The sequence below is a fragment of the Rhinopithecus roxellana genome, chromosome 3 (assembly GCF_007565055.1).
Source record: "Rhinopithecus roxellana isolate Shanxi Qingling chromosome 3, ASM756505v1, whole genome shotgun sequence".
Classification (NCBI taxonomy): domain Eukaryota; kingdom Metazoa; phylum Chordata; class Mammalia; order Primates; family Cercopithecidae; genus Rhinopithecus; species Rhinopithecus roxellana.
The window spans coordinates 37,969,297-37,988,935 of NC_044551.1; the positions used below are offsets into that span (position 1 = coordinate 37,969,297).

At 41.6% G+C, this 19,639-nt stretch overlaps 1 protein-coding gene across 10 annotated transcripts in view; it reads right to left on the reverse strand.

The window, feature by feature from the left end:
- The window catches only part of GRIA1 (glutamate ionotropic receptor AMPA type subunit 1), a 326,518-nt gene extending 307,586 nt beyond the window's left edge, over positions 1–18,932 (reverse strand). For 3 of the 10 annotated variants that reach the window (XR_004056469.1, XM_030927894.1, XM_030927893.1), the window contains exons 1-2: positions 18,485–18,786; positions 15,391–15,528 (exon numbers count right to left, since the gene is read on the reverse strand). Coding sequence is in view for 8 of the 10 variants with exons in the window: in XM_030927894.1 (XP_030783754.1) it covers positions 15,391–15,528; positions 18,485–18,566 (220 nt within the window). In the remaining 2 variants the exon portion in view is untranslated. Of the gene's footprint in view, positions 1–15,390; positions 15,529–17,144; positions 17,278–18,126 lie in introns of those variants that run through there. The other 7 variants (XM_030927900.1, XM_030927892.1, XM_030927895.1 and 4 more) reach the window with 5 other exon arrangements.
- Between the last annotated feature and the right edge of the window lie 707 nt (positions 18,933–19,639).

Sequence of the window (19,639 nt, forward strand, 5' to 3'; positions counted from 1 at the left end):
TATAAAATTATACATTTATGCCTTTTGTCATATGACTTTGTAATTCCTTTTAGAAGACAGAGTGTATTTTCTGCCCCATGAGCATTAGGTTTAGCTGCATACCTTGCTTGAACTAATGGAAATTAGAGAACATGACATGAGCAGAAGTTTTAAATATACGTGCATGATAAATCTTAGCCTCTCGTGCTCCTGTGCCCCTCCATGAGGAGAGCAGGTCTTTTTGTAGCTGCTGCCCCTTGACCCTCAATACCCAAACGAAGACACATGGGGCAGATCTGAACCCTCCTGGAGTTTAGCATACCCTAGCCTACAGTGTAACCAGAATCATGGTTGACCTGCAGACTGCAGCCTGCAACCTGCAGAGTGTGATTGTTTTTTAAAAAAGCTTTTGTTATAAACCACTGAGATTTTGATGTTATTTGTTATGCAGCAAAAACTGACTGACACATACTGTTTTCATGTCAATTTATCACTTCTCCTTCCTCCACAGAGGAGCCACAGTAATCTTTTGAAAATTAAATCAGATCACTGCACTCCCAAGCTTAAAATCCATTAGTGATTTTATTGCATTTAAACTCTATGTCAATTCCTTATCATGACTTACAAAATGCCCTGTCTCTTTCGTCAGCATGCTTTAGCTCCACTGGCCTTCTTTCTGTTCTTTGAATATACAAGCTCACTCTCACTTTAAAGCCTTTGTACTTACTGTTTTTTTTTCTGTCTGAAATATTCTAGAATCTAGATTAGCACTGTCTAATATGACAGTCACTAGCCACATGTGACTCTTTAATTAATTATAATTAATAAAAATTAAATCACATGAAAGATTTTGTTCCTCAGTTATACTCACCACATTTCTAACACGTAATAGGGGCAGATGTTGCTAGTGCCTACATATTAGACAGCACAGATATAGAATGTCTCCCAATACCACAGAAAGTTCTATGTATTGTAACAAAGCTCAGGTAAAATATCATCTCTTCAGGCGATGCCTATCCTCCCTGACCACCCATCTAATGTAACACTATAGCTCACTCTCTGTCCCACGACTCTATTTGGCTATGTTTGTATTATTTAACTAGTATTTGAAATCATTATATGTATTCATTTCCCAGGACGTAAACCCCAAGGGTACAGGGAGTTTGCTGGTTTTGTTTTCTGTGGTATCTTCAGAGTCTAGTAGAGTGGGTGCTCAATGTGGTGGGGACTATTCCAGATGGAATCAGTGGCATGACCAAAGCTGTGAAAGACTGAGAGGCATGTTTGTGGCAACACTAGGTAGCCTAGTTTGGCTGGAACATAGAGTGTAGGGTTTAGATAAGTCTTAAAAGGAAGGCAGGCTGAGACTCATTATTGAAACACTCATATTTTAGTCTGAGTTTGAATTTAAAATAAGATGGGAAGCTACTGATATTTTTTTTTTTGAGACAAGAAGCTTGATGATCAGAAATAGTCTTCAATAAATTGATCTACCACCTATAAGTGGATTATATCATGAAGATAACAGTCAGAAGGCGAAAGCTACAATCCTGTGGGAAAAGAATAAAATGGGGATAGACTCAAGAGTCATAGTGGTGGCGAAATCAACACATAATATTGATTATATGGAGAAGTTGAAACCAGACACTCATATTTTAAGGCTGAATGATTGAACCGAAATAAAGTGAGAAAAGAGCAATGGGTTTGGCAGGAAAGATGCCAAGCTCTGGTTTTGATATGTTGAACTCAGAATGTATAGGCTGGGATTCCGGGGAAAGGGTAGACACTGGTGAGAGAAAAGGAGCAGAAAGAGTGTGAGAGGGCCCCTGTGGTGGTGTTAAGGAGAACATAGCCCCATGAAGCTTCGTTCTTGCAGGGGTATGTGGGGGTGGTGGAGGGTTGTGGGGGTGGTTCTTGGAAGGGGTGTGAAGACTTCCATCAGCCCTAGGCTGCAAGAAACAGAGACATAAGTAGATGGATTTGCTGATGAGAAATTCTTCCATAACCCTAGAATACTTGGTTCATTACATCAGAATAGAAACCATCTTTTATTTATTTATTTATTTTATTTTTTTGAGATGGAGTCTCACTCTGTCTCCCAGGCTGGAGTGCAGTGGCTCGCTCTTGGCTCACTGCAACCTCTACCTCCCATGTTTGAGCAATTCTTGTGCCTCAGCCTCCCAAGTAGCTGGGATTCCAGGTGTATGCCACCATGCCAGCTATTTTTTATATTTTTTAGTAGAGGCAGGGTTTTGCCATGGTGGCCAGACTGATCTTGAACTCCTGGCCTCAAGTTATCTGCCTGCCTTGGCCTCCCAAAGTGCTGGTATTACAGGTGTGAGCCACCAGCTCCAACCATATTTTAAAGTATTCAGAGTGATCTTGGAGTAAGGAAGAGGAGCTAGTAAGTGTAGTGTAAGTTAAATAATTTTCCCAAAGCTAATAAACTACTTGGAGTCTAAATTCCATATGGATGCTGTGAGCTTCCTGTCCCCCAACGCTCTTGCTTTCAGTGTCTGGAGTGAAGATTAAACAGAGGGGTTGCATTAGATGTTCTTTGCTCTCCCTTGTAGGTGTCACACTTCTATAGCCTTTACCAGATAGGTTAGGGATGCTGGAGCTTATCCTGCTCGCTCACGGGAGATTCCTTTCTAATTAACCACCTCAATTAACAAATGGAGCTTGGCACAGAGCTAAGATGAAGTTCTTCAATTTAACATTTCCTTCACACATAATTTAAATCTCAGAATCCTTTTTATAATCACACACTTGGAAAGGGATCTAGAAGCCATCTAGTTCATTTTCCTCCTCTGTGAAAGAATGAATATATGCATGAACACACACACACACACACACACACACACACACACACCCTTCTTGCCATCCTAATAAGCAACAACTCTTGACTATTCTGGAGCCAGGCCAAGAAGTATAGCCAATTCTATCACTTCACTGTTAGGAATGCCCTAGCATACCTCCTCCTCTCTGCCTTGCTATGCTCAGTGGCTTCCAATGCCTGAGGCCATCTAGTCTTGGCAACGAGTGTATCTGCCAGCCCTTGACTTGCACATATGATGTGGTAGAGAGAAGCTAGCACCTGCCCTAAGACAAGTGAGTGACCTAGTTTACCTAGTTTACAGGGGTTATTCCAGGGTACTTCATTCTTCTCTGCCTAGACGAAGATTCTCAATCCAAGTCGCCCATGGGGCTGGGTTTTGACATTCCACAGGGGAATTTACTCTCATTTGGCTCTTTTCCAACTTTTGTGTCTGAGCTCAAAAGTCACCTCCTTTGAAATGCCTTCTTTGACCACCTACTTCAAAGAAGGTGTTCTTCTCTACCATAGTGGTGATGTCACTACATCCTATTTTCTTTATGACCCTAGTAATGATCTCTCTCTATATATTTTATTTGTAAATGTATTTATTGTCTATCTTCTTAGCTATAATAGTGCTTCATGGAGACCAGGACCATGTCTGTCATTTCCAGTGTTCCCTCAATGCCTAGCAAAGTGTGGAACACACACTGGTTGCTTCTATTGGCCAGCTATTGCTGCAAAACAACCCATCTCTGATTTCAGTGGTATATAATATCGAGCATTTCCTACAATACTCACAGATCTTCAGGTCAGCTGGGAGAGCTCTGCTTCAAACTTTAGTCTGTGGGCTGTGGGTTGACTGGGGCACTTCTACTTACTGTATTTATCTTTCTTATGAGACCAGCAGGCTCTCTGGGGAATGTTCTTCTCATAATCTCTGCTTGAAACACGTCTGCTAATATCTAAGTTGCCAGAGCATGTCACATGACCAAATGTGACATTAATAAAGCAGGAAGGTATATTTTTCCCAAGGAGTTTGAGGGAGAGATAAATAATTGCCAAACAATAATCTCGTCTACCACAGTGCTCCACAAATATCAATGACTGAATAAACAAATGGACCTTCCCCCAAATCAGTTGACCTTTGTAGCTAAACCACTTTTCAACCATTACAGTCCTGTGTCTCATCAGTGTTAGTCAGGATATCAGTCCCCTGTAAATTCATGACCTATGTGAAAGAACCATACTGCCCCATTTGCCTTGGACAGGAGCCAACTTGAGATCTCTGCTTGTTTAACAGAAGTTAAAGCCTCCTTCATTTGATCCTGGCTCTCCCTGTCCCCTCTTCAGGTATAGGGAAGGTTTCATTCCTGCCAAAAACTAGAGGGGATGGATCCAATTAGGAGAACCTACCATCTGGTGGTGTGGGCTCATCAGATTTGCAGCCAAGATTCCAACTGGGACTGTTAAAAGAGTTTGTGCACAATAGCTTGAGTGTTTGAGTAGAGCAGGAAATGTCCTGGTCACTGGGACAGAGTATAGGTGCCTCAGGATCATCAGACAGTTTACAGCTGACAGCCCCAACATATTGTCAGAATGGCCTGGAGAGACCAGGCTAGCACTTTCTAACTGTTCTGTGAACACAGGTTTGCTCCTGGCTGGACAGAGATTACCAAAGACCCCTGTAGCTTTGATTAACTCAGAAGCCTGAATTTCAGACCTTTTGCTTGTCCTGGCTTCTGATCTTGCCTTACCCACCAGAATCCCTTGTATGTCCTTGTCTCATTGGTGGCTCTTCTGGCTTTAGCATGTTGACCCTTTGTCTACATTGGTTCAGCCCCAGCCTGTCTGAATTTTCTTTTTTGAAAAGTTGTGCAATAGGGGACATATATATATATAGAGAGAGATAGGTAGATAGAATATATATAAAATACATACATATATGTGTGTTGTAAATGTATTTATTTATAATAAATACATACAATAGACAATAAATACATTTGCATCTATATATAGATAGTATATATATATGCTTAATAGGCAAAAATATATATATGTATCTATTTTGCCTATTAAGCATTCAATCTCCATTCTTTTGGTAATAGCATCCTGATTCTCTTTGAGGGAATTATTCCTCCCCCATGTTCATATAGTTTTGGTGGGCTGGCTTAAATCCACAATCCTTTGGTCCTTCTCACTACCTCAAGCTCTAAAAATGATGCTTTCACTAGGCCTATGTCAAGCAAAAGAATACAATATCCTGGCCACTGTGTTATATCCAGAAATGAGCATGTGCCCTAAGTTTTATGCAGTGACATCAGGTCCAGGATTTTTGTGGAACTGATGAGAAAAGAGAAGTTTCCTTTCCCCTGGACTTTTAGCTGGGCAGGTGAAGGCTCCCAGCAGTAGGATCTGATATGTGACACACCTATGCCTGAGAGCAAAGCCAGTTTAGAGAAAAGCTAAGCCAAAAAATCTAGAGGGCATGTCTCAGTCCTGATGACATCAATCAATCCCTTAATTTGGCTATACCTGAAGTTAAAACTATCCAGTTAGTTGAGTTTCTGTCACTTGCCACCAAAAATGTCCCAGCTGCTTACTGCTCAAATGGGCTTTCCCCCTTATTTCTGTAAACAGTAATTTCTTAAGCCAAAGAAAGTCTATGATCCACATATTTAGTCCATTTTCATGGACTGAATCATAAGTGAAAAGAAATGCTTTCAGACTTAGTGTTGCTATAAATTTAGATCTTGGATAAACTTAGCCTTAAGATTTCAATTTTCCCTATCCATAACATAGATTCATTTATGAGTAATGACCACCTTCCTAGGAAAACACTAAAAATTAATTAGCTACATTTTATTTATGTGCATTTATGCTAATAGACAAGAAGCCTGGTTAATTATGTTACCCTGCATTTGCCTAGCATGTTTGACTTTTAAAACTCTTTCATACAAATAATGGCACTTGCCTCTTCTAATAACTTTGAGAATCAGGTATTAGCACCCCATATTATATGTCTGGAAACTAAACTGGATATAAAATCTTTTCAAGGTTATACAGCAAGTAAATGTCAGAACTCACATTAAACAAGTTATCTCAAGTTCTGCACATACTAGAAATTCTATTCAATTTCATAGGAAAGTGTTCTACTGGGTTTATAGTACCCTTAAAATCATAACAAAATATGTACAAATGATTAAAATTTTTTTTTTTTTTTTTTTTTTTTTTTTTTTTTTTTTTTTTTTTTTTTTTTTTGAGGCGGAGTCTCGCTCTGTCGCCCAGACTGGAGTGCAGTGGCGCAATCTCGGCTCACTGCAAGCTCCGCCTCCCGGGTTCACGCCATTCTCCTGCCTCAGCCTCCTGAGTAGCTGGGACTACAGGCGCCCGCCACCTCGCCCGGCTAGTTTTTTCTATTTTTAGTAGAGACGGGGTTTCACCATGTTAGCCAGGATGGTCTCGATCTCCTGACCTCGTGATCCGCCCGTCTCGGCCTCCCAAAGTGCTGGGATTACAGGCTTGAGCCACCGCGCCCGGCTAAAATTTTTTGAGAGAATCATCACAGCACTGTTTTCAAGAAAAAAGGGAAATAAACTGGATATCCCATAAAAGGAGACAGCTTAAATAAATTAGGGTACATATGTACAGTGGGCTTTTATGAAACCATAAAAAATGAATGTGCAATAATGAAAGTACCCTAAAGGTTATAATATGCAAAAATTCATGTTATAAGATAGTAATATAAATCTATTAATGTTTAAATTGTTAAGTTCAAAAAAAGGATGGAAAATGTATCCTTAGTACTATAATTAAACACGTTTTATTTTGCTTGCTGCCTCTGTTCCTGTAGCTTTCTTTAATACATATATTACTTTTATAGACAAACTAAAGGCTATTCTCAAAACTTCATTTTCATCCTAGAGGTTCCACACAACGAACACATGGAAACACGCCTAACCATTGGGTATCAATTTCATTAGCCTCCAACTGCCTCATTAGCCCCAGTTTTGCCTGCCTCCTCAACCTGGACCTCCCATGGCCCTGGGCTCCCCTGTGGTCTCTGGACAGCAGGCTGGGACACACCAAAGTCACAAGATGCATACAAAGCTCATACATCAATGGCAAACCCAGGGCTTGAATCGGAAATTCTTTATTTAGAAAATGGAACCTTATACCTTATTTAGGACCCTTCATAACAATAGTCAAGTGGGAGCTAAAATGAGCTTTCAATTTGACTTACACCTGGTTTTCACCCCCATAACTTTGCAGAAACACAACAACAGCCATCCATAGGTATTTACAGCACAGCCTGTTGGAACTCTCAAAACTCATAATTTCAAAAGCATTACTCTAAGCAGCAATGATTAAGGCTTAGTCTTGTCACTGCCATTCATTCATTCATGCATCTAGCATCACTGAACACTATTCTGTGGTGGTGACTGTGATGGGAAGCTAAAGTAAACAAGGTCATTGACCTCACATTGCTTAGTCCAGTTGGGCAGGTAAGACAAGTGTTCAGCTGAGTAAAACCTGGGGATAAGCGTGACCATTGCTAGGGGGATGGTAAAAAGGGCTGAGGGGCAGAAGACCATGTGAATATGAAAGAGAAAAAAGGCTTAATAAAGAAGGTAAAATAAGAGCTAGAGCTGACCAGAAGGACAGAATTTCAACAGAGCAGTATGGAAGGAGCAGTTTGTAAGTTCAAGTGAAGGAAATGGCAGTGTGAATTTGAACACCACTGAGTTGTCTGGTTGGAACAGAGGCTGAGCTTCAGTGCTATGTATGTCTTTATTGTTAAAATAAATGAGGACTCTGAATGAATCCCTGCCTCCACACAGCCTCACCAGTTCTCCAGGCACTGCACTGGATCAGCCTCCAATCTCCAGGAATGCCCATGGGCACACACAGAGCCACATACAATGACAATGCACCCCTAAACCAAGTCATCAGCTTCCTTTTCCCCTGGCCTCTGTCCCCATCCTCCTGCCCATCTGCCAGACTCCATCCCAAACTGGAGATGGGAGTAAAGAAACAAGGTCATTGAAACACAAGCCAAACATCTTCAGGAAACGTGAATTTGGCAAAGTACTATCAAGCATCTGATTTTTGATGAGAAAACAGAAACCTAAACATGGCACTTCTCTGCTTAAAACTCTTCCGTGGGCTCTTTAGTGTTAGAGGTAAAGATCAAAATCCATAACAGAGTCTACAAGGCCTGGCCAGGCCTCTGCCCAGGAAGCTTCTCAAACACTCCTCTTGTTCCCATCACTGCATCACCAAAGCCTTCAGTCCTCAGCTCAAGCACCTATTCATCCTCCTGCACAGAGCTGGTTCCTTTGTATATGCTTTCATGGAATCACGGCCCTTTCCTTCAGATTGTTTATTACAACCTGTAACAAGACAATCATTCTTGTGCCATCTAATGGCAGCCTCCTTTATTAGCTGGTGAGCTGCATGAGCACAGGGCTGCTTTCCAGTTTTGTTCACAATAGTAAGCACTCCATAAATATTTGTTAAATATTGAATGAATTCATCTGAGGCCCCAAAGTAGGCTTAATGCTTCAGCATTTGCATACAGAATGTGCCCTGGATGTGCAACTTGTTGGAAGGGAAGTCTAGAGCTTTTAGACTCTTAGCTTGTTTAGGGACCCTCTTGCTAGCCAAAGGTAGAGAATTTCAATTAATCATATATCCCTGGCGTTTTCCATATGCTGCCAGCATAGAAATGCAGCCCCAGAAGGACTCTCAGAGACCATGAACTTCATTTTATAAATAAGCTTGGGGGAGGGGATGTTTCTCCAAGGTTACACCTAAATGATTCAAGAAGGTAGTCCAGCATTTGAATCCATATCTTCAAATCTCAAGTCAGTGTACTATTTACTACATCAAACCTGCCATTACAGGCAGGTGTGTGTGTGTGTGCAAATATATATATATTTTCCCATCTACATCATATCAATCTTTCCAAATTCAACTCAAATGTCCTTGCTTTATGAAACCTAAATCCCTCCAACTAAAGGTTTTCCTTCCTTCTTCTGAATGTGTGTGTATGTGTGTGTGTGTATGTAAGAGGGAGACAGAGACAGACAGAAAGAGAGAGAGAAAGAGAGGCAGATTTGGTTTATGCCTATTTCCTTTATAAGAACCTGAGCCCCTTAAGAGGAAAATCAATGCCTAATGCATTTTATTTTTCTCAATTTCTAGTGCAATGCCTTGTAATGAAAAATGGATTTTATCTCTTGCATCAGCTGTCACCAATTTGAGGCCATGTTTAGATTCAGTGGGAAAAAAATCTGTAATCAACTAATGCTGTCTGCAAAGGTATGGAATGGGGCAGTGACAGTGCATATCCCCATAGAAGGTGATAATAAAAGGGTTTTGGATGAATGAATGAACACATTCATGAATCTTACCAGTTTTCCAAATGTGCTATATGATCACTTTATCCTGAGTGGCTGAGAGGAGAGCAATAAGCTCACTCATCCCAGCAGGATCTTCACACTAGTCAGGGAAAGAAATGTTTACAAGGATTTTTCTCTCCATTAAAGCTGCTGATTATCAATATTATAATAAGAGCCAAGAGTCAATCATAGACAAATGTCAACACTTGTGTGCCTTAATGTAAGGACATGGGTGAAGATGGAGGAGCCAACATCAGACTGTAACATTAACCAGAGAACTGTAGACATCTGCCATGGAGCTGAGAACATAGTGTGGTGCAGGAGGCAAACTCCCAACTCTCCACCACATGGTAACAAGCATATGTAGCAGTGGTTGAGGGGAGGCGAGGAGGAATATTGTGACTTTACCCACTCAAAATACCCTCCTCCCACTCCACAACCAAAATCTGCTCCACCCTTTAATGCCTGCTAAAGTTCCACATTCCCCAAGAAGTTTTCATCATCCACAGTCATATCTTCTGCCTTGGAAGACTTAGCTCTTAAGCTTGAATCATAAATTCCACTGTGACACTTCTACTGTTGGGCAATTTCACTGCTATGGTACTTTTCTCTGTCCATATATTCATATATTTTTTTTTTCTTTTTTTGAGACAGAGCCTCATTCTGTTGCCAGGCTGGAGTGCAGTGGCGCGATCTCGGCTCACTGCAACCTCTGCCTCCTGAGTTCAAGCAATTCTCCTGCTTCAGCTTCCCAAGCAGCTGGGACTACAGGTGTGGGCCACCACGACTGGCTAAGTTTTTGTATTTTCAGTAGAGACAGGGTTTCACTGTATTAGCCAGGAAGGTCTCAATCTCCTGACCTCATGATCTGCCCGCCTTGGCCTCCCAAAGTGCTGGAATTACAAGCATGGGCCACTGCGCCCGGCCATATTCATAGATATTTAAAGGGAAAAAGCTCATTGAGTTTTGGAGCCCCACAAACTGGCTTTAAATACTAGCTTAGGTTTTTATTTTTTGCATAATATAAAGACACAACCTCTCTCCGTCTCAGTGCCATCATCAACAAAATGGGGATAATAACCTTTCAAGATTGTTACAAAACTTAAGACAACATATGCAGTATTTGGCACATAGTAGGTCTTCAAAATAATCCTTGTTTATCCCACCATCAGCCACCATTCTCTTCATTACTGTATACAGACTAATTTTTTGAGAGTAGGAGTTATACCTCTTTGGTGTCTTTTATTATTATTTTTTGACAGGGTAAATAATAGATATTATTAGAACAAAATAATAAAATGATGAATGCTGACGATATAAATCAGGTGTGAGCAGATTGGCCTACTTACGGGCCTGCCCAAACAACATAATTTGGTTACTCTAGCAACTAGACAGGAAGTAAGGGAAACTTTGGTTAACTTGAGAGTTTATGTATTTAAAAAGAGCAGTACTTCTCAGCTCTAGACAATAGAAGTTGAGCAGGAATGTAGGCTCAGGGTTGCTTAATGCCCTAAGTTTTTTTTTAAAGATGCCAGAAATCTGGATTTATATGTCAAATATGAAAAAGCATTGTGTAGTCAAGAAAAATGAATCTGTGTTGCAACTCGGAAGTTGATGAGCCATTCTTAGGCAAGAGCTAAGGCCATCTGTCTGTTGCCAGTGCCTAACGTCTTGTTGGGAAGACCCTGGGCTTCCCCAGTAGGTCCATAACAGAGGGCATCCCACTGTAGTTACAGTTGCTACATTTCACCTATAGTCATTGGGGCTCTGAACATTTTTACGCTTTGTAATTCCCTGACTCCTATAGACATTTATTCATGTGTATTAGGGGCATTTCCAAGTGTTCTCAACACTAAACTATAGATATACGTGGTCTTTCTGGCAGCAGTTTATATTCTGGTGGTTAAGCTAACCTATAAAGACACAAAACAGACAACATTGCAGTGGTATCAATCAGGGCTTGCAAACTCAATGCTTGCCAGAGCCAGCAGGTAAAGAAAATGAGAAAAATGGGCTGGTTGGGAAAGAGGCCATCTAGATGAGGTTTACTCTGTTCCATCTCAGCAAATTGAGGCTACATAGACCTGGGCCCTAGTGTTGCCAGATATTTTAATATTTTAAAATATTAGTCAAGACAAGATGTCCAAGTTTTAATGTGAAATTCCATGGTTTGTACACAGTGTGTGGGCCCAGAACTCAGTCTCTGTGCTGGAACTGGCTTGTGGATGGCTATATTTAGTGACCCCTTCTGCAGATAGATAACCCTATTTATCCTTGAGGCACAATTAAATCACCACCTCCTAGAGACCAACTCTACTCTTCAAGGCATCTTTAATACTCCATACAAATTGCTGCTATAGCACTTGCAACATTACATTTTAATTTTCTCTGTTCAAGACAAAAAAAGTCTTACTATGGATAAAGTACTCCAGGGCAGGGAATGCAACTTACTGTTGTCTGCATTTGTAGCACTTTATATCATGCCTAGGTTTGGTTGAGGGCTCAAAAATGCTTACTAAAGAGATGGAAGACTTTTTAGATTAAAGAGTTTCTTAAAGTATGATTCCATAATAACTGCTATAGAATTCCTCCAGGGCCTACTCTTGAATATCCTGATTCAGGAAGTAGAAAGTTCATCATAAGTCTTGCTTTAAACAAGTTCCCTGAGTGAATTTTATGTGCACTAAAGTTTGTGAACCTCTGGGCTAAACTGCTAGCTCTACAAGGAAAGAGGCCGTGCCTTCTTTCCTGGCCCTTATATTCCTAGCATCTGTCCCAGTGTTTGGCGTGAAGTAGGCATTCAGTATGTATTTGCTGAACAAATGAATGAATAAATAGATGAATAAATTAAAAGGTAAGAATTAAGCTGCAACTATGCTACTCAGACCTCTAATGGTAATAATCTCAATCAGCATTTCATTTACTCCTTTATTTACACTTACCACAAAGGCACCAAGATAATCTGGGTAGCTGATCAGTAAATATCTTCTCTATGCACAATCTCCCCAAATCCTATCCCTGAAAGCTTGGAAGAGTGCTTAGAGGAGATCCCAAGGCATTGGGTTGCTGATTCAATGGCTTTACTCTTTAATAATGGCAGACAAGGGAAGCAAGACAGATTGAACACAAAGAAGGCACCAAACTCTCACCTTGGCCAGTAGCAGTAGCTGTAGTCCTCTTCTATCTTCCCTACCTTCCCTACCATACAACCACCTCTTCTCATTTTCAGTCCCCTGGCTGCTAACATGTCTAGCATGAACAGTTCCCATTACACTTCCTCTCCCTTCCCTTCTCCACCCTCTGGTGGAGGGATAATGAATAGCAAAATGCAAAGGAAAAAATCAAATGACAGCAAAAACTATGAATAAAACAAATAATATTAGGTCATTTTCTAGATCTAAGACTGATGGGGCAGTTAATTTAAGGCAACTACTAATTCAGATTTGAAAAAAGCACAGCACAGAAAATTAAGTCTGAATAAGATGCTTTTATTATTTTCCATGTATCAGTAATGAGTGTATTCTTCCTAAAACCGCTGTGCTCCCACTGACATTTTCTGCTCAATTCAAACTGGGACAGATGTAAAATTTTCCCAAACCAGTGGGCCACAGCGAACATAGCCCTAAAGTGTTCTTAGCCTCACATGAAAATTAAGAGAGGTTCCTCCAGCCAGTCTACCATCTCCACCTAAATTGCCCAGTACCCCCTTTGGGATCTGGGAGCTAAAGAAAAGAAACACAAAGTCAAAGCACAAAATAAGATTATTGCTTCGCAGATAATCCCCATAACAATGTTTCCCACTAGACTGTAAGCTACCTGAAAGCAAGGGCATTTTATCATCTGTATTTCCAATATCTTTTTCAGTTTATACCTTTGAAGAAACATTTAAAGAATTAACTAAATGAACAAGACAGGAATTCATGGAAACCTGTACACTAGTATATGGATGGCAGCATCAAGTTCAAGAACTCAGATTCATCCACTCCAGGTTCATTGACCAAAATGAACAACATTGTCTGTATCATATTTCCGCCTTCCTAATAAACAGTCATTAAACCTATTAGAGAGCAAGTCTTAGGTTGCTGAGATAAAAAGACAGAAGCACCACCTTTTGCCTTAGAACCTTTTCTCCTACTTTTGCCTTTTATTACCTTGCTGTACCAGTCAACATCTTGACACTAGGAGAGCAGTTCACATCTCTTTCAACCAAGACCTGCTGTAGACATTTCTCAGCAGCATGTGTGAATACACACACCAGCTATTTATTCTTGATTCTCTAAGCAAGTAATGCAAAAGCTGTAAAGTATGACAAAAGCTATGGAGCCCTGCTCCAGGAAATAAATTAGCACATGTATATGCATGCAAACGTTTACAGATACACTGATGCCCACACCCAAATGCCCCTTCCAAAGACCCTAATCAAAGCCATATTAAAAAAAAAAAGGAAGGTTATCTGACAGCAAAATAGCTACTCAGTATTATTCTAGATTCCCAGAAAGATGGGTTCATAAAACTACAATTCAGCATTTAAACTTCAGCTCTTTTTTTAAGGGTAGTGAGTAACGCAGTAGACAAGATTTTCAACCTCAGCATCGCCAAAATGAAGAATTGCTATTTTATTTATTCAATGGACCAGTCCTGTGCAAATCACAGCTACAGTTTGAAACACTGCAAGTTTTTCTCCTTAGGTGCTTTATTAGACCTCTGCCTTACAAGACCCTGAAAACTCCCTTTCATTTCTTGGGTAATCCCACTAGTTGATTAGGTTACCATAAGAATCAGTGTATCTGTCACAGTATCCAGGAACATGGGCCTTCGGGTCTCAAAACCACCATTTGCTTCCTGAGTAACCTCGGGCAAGTTATATAACCTGTTGTAGCCTCAGTTTTCTCATCTATAAAAGGAAGATAATGTCTAGTACTCTGCAAAGCTCCTGTGAGGATTAAATGAGCTAACACATGAAAAGCAATTAGTGCATTACATGGGCTGTAGTCAATGCTTAATACATGGTAATGAATGTGACTATAAATGACTATAAAGTATTTATCATGGTTCTGATGCACAGGAAGTTCTCAATAAATGAAATCTGCTATAATTATAGTTCTTGGAATTTGTATCAACATTATTTTAGGAGTGGTCTTAGGGATAGAAAGAATTCTGACTTTTCATTTTGAGAATTCAAAGCATAGCCTATTCGAATCACTGGGAACTCAACAGTGGGACTATGAGAAAGACACAAAGGAAATATGGTCCATGCCTTCCATCATAGACAGCTCAGCAGAAGTCACCAAGTCAACAGTGACACAGCAAGACTATAGTGCCAATTCAATCCAGTTTGGGGTCTCAAATTGTTCTTGTGAATTCAGCTCACACTTCCCTGCCATAAATTTTTACTTGAGCTTAATCCCTGAAGGGAAAATGTGTTTCCTGATTAATTTTTATGCTTTCATCTGTCATAAAATGCCAATCATGTGAGCACAGGCTTCCTTTTCATTCCTAGTTGCCAGGAAAACTCAGAATGGTGTTTGTTGCTCACATTTTACAATGCATTCAATTCAGTTGTCAGAGATTTATCTATCCCTCCTGCTTCTTGAGGCTACCTTTGTTCTGTTTGATGCTCAATGACCATCCTACAAACTGTGTCTTAAACAACCAATCTCCTCAAGCCATTTTAAAAATGACCAAGGTGCCAAGTTTTAATAATTATTGGTCACTTCCGAAAATGAAGAACCAGATGTATACAACTTCTCAACTATTTTTTCTTATCAAGCTACATTCTGTCCATTTAACTTGTGGATAGGAAATGCCTTGAGCATTTTAAATCACATTTTCACAAACTCAGGACCCTTAATTCTATGTCTCTCAGAAGTTTCTTATGTGCAAAACTCTCTCAGCTGGACCAGAAAACCTCTGCAAGGTAGGGAAGATGCAGTCAACCCAGGCACCCGTCGTGCTGGCATTTAAAGTTAGCTGACAGTGAAAAAGCAAATCCATTCCATGAAGCATTGCAGGGGCTAAAATGCCAACTGCTGGAATCACTCAGAAGCCTCTAGACATTTTTCTTGGAGGGCTTTCTCTTATGAAGACGAATGGCAACTGAAGTCATTTTTGCAACACCACCAGCTACCCACAGGCCCTCCTTTCATTGGTCTAGCGCAGAAAGACATCTCAGAAATAGAAACAATTACTTACATCTATAGGTCATCTCAAAGCTGTCGCTGATGTTCACAATATCAATCTGGGGGAGCAGCTTCGGGGGCTCTGTGAGTTGCGACAAAGCAAATCTAAAAGCAGCATGTTCCTGTGACTGCTGGTTTGGAAATAATCCCCCTAGGAGAAAAGAAAATGCAACATGGTATAGGGCTAGAGATAGGTTTTAGTTCCTCACGACTCACCCCAGATGAGTCCTTTTCTTCTCCCCATGCCAAACTCACTAGCTGTAGCCTTGAGTGGTACAGATGAGAGTTCAAATAGACTTAACTGGATGCTGATACTTAAGCTCCTACAGATGAGCTTTTTTGTGACAAGGGCCTCTAATACCTATTACTTTGCTCAGACATTTGATTGTGTACCCCTAAACTCAGCTAAAGTCAGAGAAAACAGGAGACTTGTGCCATTTCTCTTCTTTCTCCCTTGTGCAAACCACCTAGGAACTGCTATTCTCTTATATAAACATACGCATAAGCCCCCTCACCCTCTTGTCATGTCTAATTTGTCTTATATCAGCCCCATCTCTTACCAGAGAGCCTTATGGGAAGTAGGTACTAATCAATGCTGCAAGGTGATTGAAATCTAGCTCTGGGACCCTGTGGGATTCTCCACTACTATAACTATTTGCTTGGACACTTCTCAGTCTTTGGCCTAGCAAGACCTGCATGCAATCTAACTATTCTATTGCCCCTAAGGTTTATTATTCATTTTCTCTAAAAACACTTGTTTTTCTGCAAACAATGTTTTGCTTCTTCTTTCACCACTCATGATCCCAGTTACCTAGAAATGACTTGTTACATAAGGGATTGCCATTGTGTGTTTGCATGGTGGAACCTTGTGCTTCAAAGATGTGGGATCTTAGAATCTCAAGAGGATACAAGCATTCTATTCTAGTAAAAGGTATAGCAAAGGTGCCTGATAGGGTGCCTGTTCCAAGAAACAAGAGTTCATGGCTTACCTTTGTATTTACTGTCAACATGTAAATCAATTACATTTCTGTGAATTAAAATCAGCCATTTCTAGAGACTGAACTATAATGATGTTTACATAGAAGTTTATCTCAGATCTGACAGTAATCACAGTCCAAACACAATGCACTTCTAACTTCTTGTAGAGTGGGTATGTGTTTGTTTTTAAAAAACAATAAATGGATTGCAAGCCTTTTGTTACAGATCACACGAATAGAATCAAGTACTACCTGATGGCGGTGATATTTTCAGCATTCTGTTCTACAATTTAATGCTTCAATCTCTGTTTTTGAAAACAGTAGCAATGGTTTTATCAGTTAAACAACCAAGGTAGGGCTAAATATAATTTTAAAAATCTGCAGAGATACATAAGAAAACAGCACATACACAAAACATTCTCATGCATTTATACCAGTTGCTATATACACAAATACACTAGACAAACACATCCAATCCACAAAGGATAGGTAGTATATAAGCACAAATGTAAACAATGCCACATGTAAGAGCCAGTGATTTCCACACGTACATGTGCCCCCATTTTAAAGAATGAAAACAACAAAAAAATTATTGATTCTGATGCTCCCCCTTCCCCCCAGATGACCACACCCCAAACACTTCCCTGTCCCCTTTCTACTCCTCTGCAATGAATGAAAGAGAAGGGGTGGGAGGTTGGGGAGTAGAAGGCTACAGGCTGGGCTACAAGGGAAATGTCTCCCGTGAAGGCAGGAAGTTTTGTGTGTAAGGCACTAGCACACAGATACATACACACTTCAGGATGTAGCTTAACAGGTGTCAGGAAACAAAGCAAGTTACTCCATGACCACTCCAAGTCGCCAGCTAGTTGGAGAGGCCGAAAGAGATGGGTACTGCAGCACACATATGCCTGACAAAATATCAATTGCACCACGTCCCCCCTCAAACACACACTCACAAAAGAGCACAAACTCCCAGCAATGCGAACTTTCCCTAGTGGAGCTATCTCCCTACCAGGGAAGAGAGACTAGAAACCAAACCAACAAAGATGCTTCCAAACACAGCAGCTTGCTTCATTCCGGGACACAAACGACACTGAAATCCTGGTCACACGGAAGCCCCAAGCCCTTGTGGACATGCTTTGTGGTTGACATTATTGCTCCTGTTTGTTTTGCTTTCCCTCATGATTATCAGGAGTAGCAATATCTGTCAGTTCCCTCAGAAATACAGGGAGGGTGGCGGGGCCTTTCAGAAGTGCAACAACTAAGAAGGGGAAATGGGGAACAAGAAAAGCATGCAGCATGTTGCAACCTGCCTCTAAGTTGAGAGGATGGAGCCCAGTAACAAGGATAACGGACAGCCAACAGGAGGAGAAAGGAGCATGTGTACGTACGTGTGTGTGCTTGTGTGTGTAAAAGGTAGACCTCTGTGGACAGGAAATCTAAGAGGAGGGGTTGAGGAAGGAATGGAGAAAAGGCAGGCTAGGAAGTTCCAGGATTGGGGGAGTGGAGACCACCAGCGCAGCATGGCAGACAGCAAAGGGAAGGCAGCTGGAGGAGTCCAGAGCAGGAGAGGGAGCCTACCCGCCTTGGAGTGGGGGCCTTCTGGCATTATTTCAGTGGCTGCAATATACCCAGCACCCCTCACTCCTTCTTCTAGAGGGTCTCTTTTCTGTCTCCTAGCAGAGAAAGCACTGCCTCCTTCAATTACATATATATGTGCATATGTAATATATAATCACACACGTGAAAACACACACACCATACATACTTACATTAAAAATGGAATCAAGCACCATCTACCAAGCAATACAGTTAACTCCTTAAACACCCACCACCCCTTTCAGCCTGATTTTTTTTTCCTCCAAAGCGATAGTTCCTCCATTTCACATGCTCTTGCCTGGAGTGCGAGTGGGATGTGTGTATGTGCGAACACTTCCCCTCTGCCCTCATCCTATCAGGAGAAGCCCCCTCCTCTGGCTGTCAGCCCAAGTCTCCCTTCTGTTACTGCAGCACAGCTTTAGGGAGCCAAGCACAACAGTCAGTATCGGGGAGGGGGTACACAACCCCTATGCCCCAGAAAATCCCTGGCCAGACCCAGAAAGTCCCTCCCCAGGCTGCCCCCTCACTCACCGATCTGGATATTGTTGGGGAAATTGGCACCTACTACCGCGCCTAGGAAACCGGTGCAGAAGAAGGCAAAAATGTGCTGCATATTCCTTTTTGCATTGGCGAAAAAGAAGCCCAGGTCCAATCATAGATTTGGTGTTTCTCCCCCCTTTCCCTTTATTCTTCTCGCTGTTCTGCCTGTTCTTTTCCTCCTGCTGTTCCTTCCTTGCTTGCTTCCTTCCTTCCTTCAGTGAGGTTTGTCTGTTTCCCTTGGAATCGGAGCACTTAAACTGCAGCGTTAACACCAACTGACAGCCAGATTAACTGAGCACGGGAAGAGAAGCCCGTCCTCATGCTAGCTGGAGCGCTGGCTCCCCCTCTCCTTCTCCTCTCCCCTCGCAGCCTGCCTCTCTCTCCCTCCCTTGCTCTCTCTCGCTCTCCCCCTCACACTCACACAGGCAGTAAGCTCTATGCTAATACCCACCGAGCCAGCTTGGAGTTCCACAGCCGACCTTCCTACTTATTCCCCCTGCCTTCCGTCCTCACCTTATCCTCCTTTCTGTGTGTGAAGAAAGGTTGGGGGGGGGGGGGGGGGCGGGAGGTGACACGTGGCGCTTGGTCCTGGAAGGGGCAACCTGGCAGTCCTCTTTACCCTCCCCCACCTTTCTGAGCTCTCTCTGCCCCCTCTCCCAGCCCCCAGGCTGAAGCTGCTGGGAATGTGGGTTCAGCTGTAAGTCAGTAGGTGGCAGGGGGTCCCTACAATAGTCCTCAATCCACCAGCTGCTTGATCTAGGTCACTTTTTCTAGGAGTCCACCGGCTGCGCTGGATATATCTCCTGCACTCCACTGGCCCAATTATTCCTACAACTAATTCCTGAGGGAAAGACCCTAGAAATCCCTCCTAGGAAATTTAAAGGAGAAAAAAAGGCTTTCTCTCTCCTAATGGAAGGAATGACAGATAGACAAACAAGGGAGGATCTGGAGTGACTGGCAGGTATTTTGACCAGATACTTGACAGTCCCTGTCTACCTTTACAAGGGAAATGGTGGTCTCTTTTCAATCCCAGGCATTTAAAATGGGCCCCTTTCTCCCTTTCCCTGCATTCCACAGGAGTCTATAGCATCAGAATCATGTGGGTGTACAATAAAGACTAAGGATACTTACACAGAGCAATTACAT